This window comes from Amphibalanus amphitrite, unplaced genomic scaffold, assembly GCF_019059575.1.
Source record: "Amphibalanus amphitrite isolate SeventyFive unplaced genomic scaffold, NRLGWU_Aamphi_draft 001163F_arrow, whole genome shotgun sequence".
NCBI classification, from domain to species: Eukaryota; Metazoa; Arthropoda; class Thecostraca; order Balanomorpha; family Balanidae; genus Amphibalanus; species Amphibalanus amphitrite.
This window is the reverse complement of record NW_024882657.1, coordinates 79,424-87,690: the sequence shown is the minus strand read 5'-3', so window position 1 is coordinate 87,690 and position 8,267 is coordinate 79,424. Positions and strand designations below refer to the sequence as shown.

The window sequence follows — 8,267 nt, the reverse complement described above, 5'->3', positions numbered from 1 at the left end:
ACTAGCAAAAAAAAAAAAAAACGAATTTGTGGTGGTCGCGTCGTGAGGGCGTGATCATTGTGTTTCCGTTGATTCGTGATCAGATCGCCGCGGTGCAGTCCCGGTGAGCCTGTGAGGTTATGCCGGCGTAAAGTCGTGTGGTCGACGTGACAACTTAAAGATAATTACGTTAGCGGTCTCTGTGAATCCGAATCAGCAACATATCTGAAGTAACCCTCCCTTCTTTCCCAGACAGATTGTTAAATTTTCACGCTATATTTACAAACGGACGATACAATACTGGTCATTTTCAACCGGTGTACCACGATCGGTTGTCAGCTCGCCAATGTCAACTTAGCCTTAAATCTAATCCTAACGCCCTAACCGCAAAAAGATTATTTACAAACCATCGCCAATTGAACTGTCAAGACGTCATCTGACGTAGTTTGACGCGTCAGTGGTGACCAGCGCCCCAAAAATGACACCACCTGACCTGTTCCCCCTCCCCTCTAATGAATCCCACACCTCACTGCGGCCGGTCCGCGCGCGCGATGGCCGACAGATAGCGCTACCCCAATACCAATGTAATGGTGAGCCATTAGCCTACACTGACCATTACTGACCCGCCCCGGCTGTCCCTCTAACCCCTCTGTCTATCCCATAGACAAGGCCGGACCAGTCAGGCCCATTAGCCCCTCCCCGTCTTTACAAACAGACGCCCCACTGCACACTGCTCGGTCGGAAGCGGAATGTAGCGACCATCTGCCCTCCCCTTCCCAGTCGAGTAACACTCCCACGATGTTAAATCCATTACCCTCTAATGGTGGCTCAGGTTAGACCCCAGGGAGTGGCATTTGTAATCCAGATCAGAGACATCCGATGGGTAAATGGGAGGTGAATTGTCCATGACGGGGAGGCAGTCTTGATGAGGCGGACAGATGAGATGACTCACTTGACAGTGTTTGATGATTGCTGTCCACTCCAGCTGAGGTCCGGTGCAGTGATGATCCGATCAGCAGAGAGGCCGCTCCGGCCGAAGCCGGGCGGGGCGGTGTCCCGCGCCGAGTCCCGAGGCGTTCTGTCTCTGGTGGTCGGCCTCCGGTGGTCGGTCTCGGGTCTGTCTGAATCCCTTCTCCTTCTGCATTGAGTTTTTGTTCTCCTGTGATTTCCGGGCCGGAGGTTCCGGGCGTCGCCGGGCCTCCCTGACCGGGGCAGAAAATTGGCGACATCCCGTCTCGCATCCGGAGTCGAGACCGTCGCCCTCCTCCTCCATTCCGCCGGAACGTGACGTCATCCTCACTAGCACGGCTCATCCGTCTCAGCTGTCTCCTGCCGGATGACGTTTTCACACTCGATTTTCGCCGGATGTCGGTCCCTGCCTGTGCCGGACGGCTGACCGCAACGACATCCTTCCACCTTCCTGTCAGCTGCGTCGGCAGGATGTGCGTGGCGCCAGGCGTCGGGAGGCTGGTCCAGCACCGGTCCGGTAGCAGGTGTTTCCGGCTGCGTTGCGTTTGTCGGCGGCCACTGCGCCGGCCCGGATGGGTGTGTTTGTACTCCACCCTTCGGCGAGCCTTTGATCCTCGCTTAATGGTGACCGGCCGACGAGTAGGGGGATCGTATGGTCGACTCCCTCCCCACGCCGGCTCAGCGCCGCGGCAGGCAGTGCGATCGTCCTTACGTATAGAGTGTGAGAGATGTCCTTTTTTGACGTACGGAGAAAAAATGTCACAGCTTCCAGCTGTTACACATGAGTATTCAAGTCTACATAGTTACTTACCTGTCAGGGTGTAAAATCTTTTCAATAAATATTTTGCACCCTAACTTACTTTATCAGCCCAAAATAATGTGTCAGATGACATGACACAAACATGTTGTAGGTGCACAATATGTGCGCAATTGCAAATACGTTCGCTCATCATTATTAACATACAAACACCGATGATGAATGTGTCAAAACGTTACGACGTCATTACGAGCAAAGCAAGCCAGCCCCATCGTGTGGTGCTCGGCAATATCCGCCCTGGTATTTTACCTCCGTGACTATCCTCTCAGCAATGTTTTCCCCTGGGTCATGACCCGGTAACGGCGGCACACGAAGCGACGATGAATATTTCATGGTCCGTTTAGTCATTCACCGTCCGGACCGAAATAGGCCACAGACAGAGAACCATTAGTGAAAGGCCCGCCAGGCAAACTTACCGATTTAGTGCTTGCATTTTCAAGTTGCATGCTTGTTTACCATTTTATACACGATACCCATCTGCATAAATGTTGAGTACGAGGGGGCAAATGGCGACACTTGGTGCTAATTTCAGAGCTATAGTGTTTTAAATACCTACATTCTCGTCAACACCAGCCACGAAAATATGTTTTATATGCAGTAAGAGTCGGATTTTGTAATGTTGACATCTGACCGTTTGGCCGTGGTTTGACCGTGGTCGGTCGAAGAAGTGGTTCATATTTCACAGTGTGATGTGAGCAGCTAAGGGTCCGGAGCACGTCCAGAATATAGTCACATGCCTCAATATGCACCCACATTGACCTCGGATAGCTCACAGTCACCTGCAGGATAGTTTGTAGTGACCAGGCCACACCGACAGTGACCTGGGGTCACCCACGGTGAGTTAGTCACACCGACTCATACCCACAGTAAGCTGGGTCCTGAACTCTACCAGATACCTGGTCCTACCCACAGTAGCCTGTATACATCCATAGTGACCTGGCTGACCTGTGATGACCTGGACTCGCCCACCGTGACCTGTGGGTGGGTCACTGTGACCTGTGGGCGGGTCACCATGACCTGTGGGCGGGTCTCTGTGACCTGTGGCGGGTCACAGTGACCTTTGACTGGGTCTCTGTGACCTGTGGCGGGTCACAGTGGGTGGGCCGTCCCAGCGTGGGCGCCCAGCTCCTGAGCGCCACAAGTGCTGCCGGGCCGTGGGCTGAGGCTGGGGGCGGGAGCTGGCGCCGGCAGCCGTCAAAACGACATAAAACATGCAGGTCCAATGCATCCGAAAACGGAGCCACCGCTGACACGGCGGCGCCGGCAGACTGTCCGGGAAAAGGGTCTCGCTTAAAATGTTTTCATTTTACCTGGTTCGTGTTAGGATGCTATGATTTTCACTGCGTCTTGAACTATTTTCACTGCGTCTTGAACTACTCATACTGCTGGCTGGGAGGTGGAAATTGAAAGCCCCTCAACTATAATGGCAGTGCTACATGTTTCCATTTTGACCCATATTAGCAGGCATTTGCACCACACAATAAGCAAAAATTCCCCTTCCAAATCAATTGGCATTGCTCATCAGGCATGCCACAAATGGTCACCTTTCAAAAATCTTTTAAACATGGGCTGTTCTTCTCTGGCAACAACCTCCCTCAATACATTGATATTAATGTCTACGTGGTGCTGATATTTCAGGTGACATTTTCTACAATGGCTCGCCGTGTATTTAAGGTCAAACAACGTCTGCAAAGGTTACATGAGAGTTGAGATTGCATAACCACATAGTCAAAGATAGCATATCATTACGGGTCATTTTAATACTTATCGATCATCTCTACAACCATGTTACATTTTCAAAACGCTATCAAAACCATCCAAACAATTTAATGCATCTAACCATCGAAACCATCAACATAGCCAATTGAACTTCTTATTCGCCTTATTTTTCACTTGGTCGGATTATGCAATTGCACATTTCAGTTATGTGAAGTTCACCTAATGACAAACACATATAACGAATATTCGGGCAAGGAACACATAACAGGGTTCAACATTAGACCCCGTCCCACGGTCCCCTCTAGCCACCGGCATAAATAGCTGAGTCATCACAGCTGATCTGAACGTACCCCTGTCATAGACGAATATACAGATAGCATGCAATCACCCACTGGCCCAGCAAAAAGCAATTGACAGCCGACCAAGGCGACTGGCTCAGTGGCGCGGGAACTTCTTCCAGACTGGGGGGGCTGAACCATCATAGAGATCAACCTAGGGTACCCCCAAATCTAGCTTTCTCATCGGTTTTAGGCCACTTATTTTTCAAACCTTGGCCTTTTCAACGAAAAAAAGAAGAAAGTATTTGCAAAAAAAAAGTGAGGTATTCCGTCTCAGCTGAGTGAAGAAACTAACGTTTTGGCAACCTGGAATAAAGGTTTTAAGCTGCCAAATGAGTTGCCGAGTCAGTAAAATAGGTAGATTTTACACTCACATGCTTTCTTCCTTTGTGACTCACAACCCCTAATTTGGGGAGGACAAGCTGCCCCAACGGTTCCTGGCCTCATGAAAAGTTGTGAGGCACCGCCCCCACTGCCCTCTCCCCCGGTTCCCGCGCTTATGTATGAATCTATGAAATTGTGTTGGTAGATTTCCGATTTCGATTCCTCCAGCTGGGGGGGCTCAAATACATTACGAGCCCCCCCCCCCAGCCGAAAAGTTGGAGGGGCTCAGCCCCCCCTAGCCCCCCGGTTCCCGCGCCACTGGACTGGCTAATGTGTTTACACAGCATTCCAAGATAAGATTTAGAACCGACGCAAGGCAGACAGCGATCGTAGAAAGCGGTAGAATTCCTTTATGACGCAGGCCCGCACTGTTGTGCTATCAGTGAAGGTCAACACACAGTGTGACTGGGTAGTCGGGACCACGCCGGGAACGGAGGAAGGACTACGCCGGGACGAGCACGGCGATAAGGAGGAGCACGCCGGGTTGGAGAGCGGAACACGACGGAGCGGAGGACGAATTTACGTGAGTAAATACTAAATAGTGATACCTATCCACCACTTACCATTGTAAGATATTGTTACCGTTCCATTTCCCTTCATATTTGGAGAAGATGATGAGATGATGGATTCGTCGTAGCTACGTTTTGTGCATCAGTGTGCACCAGCAATCAGCATTATGTTGTGGATTTTTATTTCTTTGGTTTATGTACTCGCTGAGCCGCAGTAGGTATTGAGCAGACACCAAAAATAGATTGGCACATCAGACATTGTGTATGCCTGTCTATACCTGGCAAATCGCGGCGAGAGAGGCCGAAATTTACTGTCAGTCAAAAATACCGGGCCATGGCGGGCTGTGCGGACGCTGATCTGACACATAAAGTGATTTTTCTAAAGTGTGCAGCAGGAAAATATGGCGATGTGTGTTATTGCCATTGAACGTTTCGAAAGAATGAGTTTCATCACTGGAATAAGAAGTTGTGGGACTGTAACGCATCCCTGAAATAGCAGACATGAATGCCAAATTATCGACTGATAATTTGTGAACCAAACAAACGCTTAATTGTGTTCTCAGTTCTCACTAAGCAGTCCTATCTGGCTTCGTATCAACATCACATCATTTGCTTCTCTTTCAGGTAGCTCAAGACACCACATTTGAGCTGCTCCTGGATGACGATACCGGTCAGACATCAAGTGGTGTTGTTTCATTACCCGGAATCCTTCTCGTCTGAAACATCATGCGGTTTATGTTGGTGTTGGTTGCGGTCGTATGTCTGACAGCACCTTGTCTTTGCGCTCAATCCAAGACACCATCTAGACCTCCTTCGCCCCCGTCCCCGTCCCCGTCTCCTAGTCCGTCTCCGTCTCCGTCTCCGCCCCCGACTCCGTCCCCGTCTCCATCCAACAAGCAGCCGAAGGCTTCACCACCGCCCAAGTCTTCGACACCCTCACCACGAAGCTCAGACCCACCAAAGCACCCTGATGTACCACCAAGCACAAAGGCTCCACCGAGGCGTAGTGACCCGGAGCCCAAGCCAAAGGCAGAGGCGAATTCACAGCCCAAGCTGGCTTCGAAACCAAAGCCAGAAACGAAGCCGGAGCCGAAGTCGAAGCCTCCGTCGCAGCCGACGCCAAAAGCACAACCGCAGAAATCGTCTGAGCCAGAGCCGAAGCCAAAGCCAGACCCAAAGAAAGCGTCGGAGCCAGTGCCGAAGCAGGCACCAAAGTCGAAGCCGGAGTCCTCCAGGCCAGCCGCACCGAAGTGGCCCAATTTCCTGGTGTTGCTAGTCGATGATCTAGGTTTCGGCGATATTGGTCCTTTCGGTAACCGTACCGTGCCGACGCCGAGCCTGGACACGCTGGCCGCCCAGGGTGCCGTGCTGCGCCAGAGTCTGGCGGCCGCAGCCGTGTGCACTCCGAGCAGGGCGGCCCTGCTCACCGGCCGACTGCCGATCCGGTACGGCCTGGCGCCCGAGAACGAGGAGTGGGACGTCTCGCTGTTCGCCGCATCCAAGGTAAGTCACAGAGGTCCATATGTAGTAAAGGTCATTTGACACTTGGCTGTCATTTTCTCTATAATGATGAATCATCAATTGTAATTACTGATGCTGTGCTGTGCATCAAATGTAACAATTACATCGTCAATTGTGTACTGCAAAACACAAGTAAAAATTGTATCGTTAGAAAAGTCACGACTAGACCGATCAGCGTCTAGACCAGCATCAAAGATATTTGTTGTTCGTAGCAAAGCTCTCTTCAGCAATGTCTAGAATGCCCTAACGATAACCCTCACCGCAGGTCGGTTTGCCGTCGAACGAGACCACGCTGGCGAAGCTGCTGGGTCAGCACGGCTACCGCCGCTCTCTGGTCGGCAAGTGGCACCTGGGCATCAACTGCGACCGCTACGGCGACAACTGCCACCACCCGCTGACGCACGGCTTCGAGACGTTCTACGGCATCCCCATGACGAACCTGAGGGACTTTGGGGACGACGGGGAGTACCTGTATGCTACCGCCTACCCGGAGACTTTCCCCACCTGCTACGCTCTTCAGATAGGTGGTGTGATCGCTGCACTCTTCTTCAGACGTCGCTCGAAGCTGCTTCTTTTGCTAGGCCTCCTCACTGCTTTCGTTGGACTCTTCGGTGCCGTCTTCTTCGCCAACTGGAAGATCCTCAGCTCTCTGATAATGCGCGACTATGAGGTCGTCGAGCAGCCGATGCGACTCAAGGGTCTGACTCAGCGGTTCGTGGCGGAGACGGAGGAGCGACTGCGCTTCTACAAGACTGACGGCCGGCCGTTCTTCCACATGCACTCGTTCAGCAAGATGCACACGTCACTATCAGTGACGGACGAGTTTGCGGGCAAGTCACGACACGGGCTGTTTGGCGACAGCATCATGGAGATGGACTGGGCCGTCGGGAGGATTCTGGACATTCTCAAAGAACTGCAACTAGATGACAACACGTTCGTCTACTTCACCTCTGATAATGGCGGACATGTGGAGGAGCGAGGAATTCGTGGTGATGTCCAGGGAGGCTACAACGGCGTGCTCAAGGGCGGCAAGGGCATGGGAGGTATGGAGGGAGGCATACGCATGCCGACGCTGGTCCGATACCCGCCACTGATCAAGCCAGGGACGGTGGTCGAGCAGACAGTCTCCCAGATGGATCTGTTACCCACGGCAATGGCTATGCTTGGAGTAGACGCTGCCGCCGCGCTGCCCGACCGCGTCATTGACGGAAAGAACATGCTACCGCTGCTGACGGGCGCTTCACCGCACTCCCCGCACCGCTTCCTCTTCCACTACTGCAAGGCGACGGTGCACTCTGCTCGCTGGGTGGAGGATGACGCACACACGTGGAAGGTTCACTTTTATTGGCCGCCCTGGCTGCCGGGACAGCATCGCTGTGAGTACATCTGCCAGTGCCACCAGTCGTACCGGATGGCTCAGCCGGCCGTCTACAACATCCAACAGGACATCAGCGAGGATCGACCCCTGGAGCCCGGCTCCCCGCAGTACCTCAGGGTCGTCAGGACGGTCACCCGCGCTCTGGAAGAGCACCGCGCCGGGGTGGACCAGGTGCCGAACATGATGACCTGGCCGATGCACCGCTGGCGCCCCACGCTGCAGGCCTGCTGTGAGCCGCCCTTCTGTCGCTGTACTGATCCCAAGTACCCCTGAGGTCGTCACAGGACGACAGACGAGTGAATTGGTAGGCAGCATTCGTGAGAGGGTATTCGGATTGCCATAGGTAGTATGGCCAGACGATTTGATAGAAAAGTGATAGATAATATGAAGGCATTATTACCTTTTTCGTTTAAGAATATGCAATTTTCATAACAGGACTGTCGGATTCTGGTTTAATACTTGGCGCAAGACGAAAAGTCGACAAAATATTTTAGACCTGTTGCGTACATTCAGTCTTGCATAACAATTAGAACCACTTGGGTGACCAATGCGATTTTATCCTGCTATTCATGCACATTGCATATGCTAAAATGTGATACTTTGTTTAAGTGTGCATTTTTCGTTCGTGAAATAAATCAATACTTGTGAGCGCA

The 8,267-nt window shown here is 52.1% G+C and overlaps 1 protein-coding gene across 1 annotated transcript; it reads left to right on the top strand.

Annotated features, from left to right (window-relative positions):
• Positions 1-4,533: 4,533 nt before the first annotated feature.
• Positions 4,534-8,267, top strand: LOC122370720 (steryl-sulfatase-like). Its single transcript, XM_043346567.1, has 3 exons — positions 4,534-4,729; positions 5,340-6,218; positions 6,502-8,267. Exons 2-3 carry the CDS (start codon positions 5,442-5,444, stop codon positions 7,885-7,887), a joined length of 2,163 nt encoding a protein of 720 aa, XP_043202502.1. The 5' UTR covers positions 4,534-4,729; positions 5,340-5,441; the 3' UTR covers positions 7,888-8,267.

Bases quoted from the DNA above. Each gene is read 5' to 3' on its own strand.
- LOC122370720 (XM_043346567.1), top strand. From the start codon at position 5,442: ATGCGGTTTATGTTGGTGTTGGTTGCGGTCGTATGTCTGACAGCACCT. The intron at 6,219-6,501 runs GTAAGTCACAGA...CCCTCACCGCAG, and splicing joins CGCTGTTCGCCGCATCCAAG to GTCGGTTTGCCGTCGAACGA.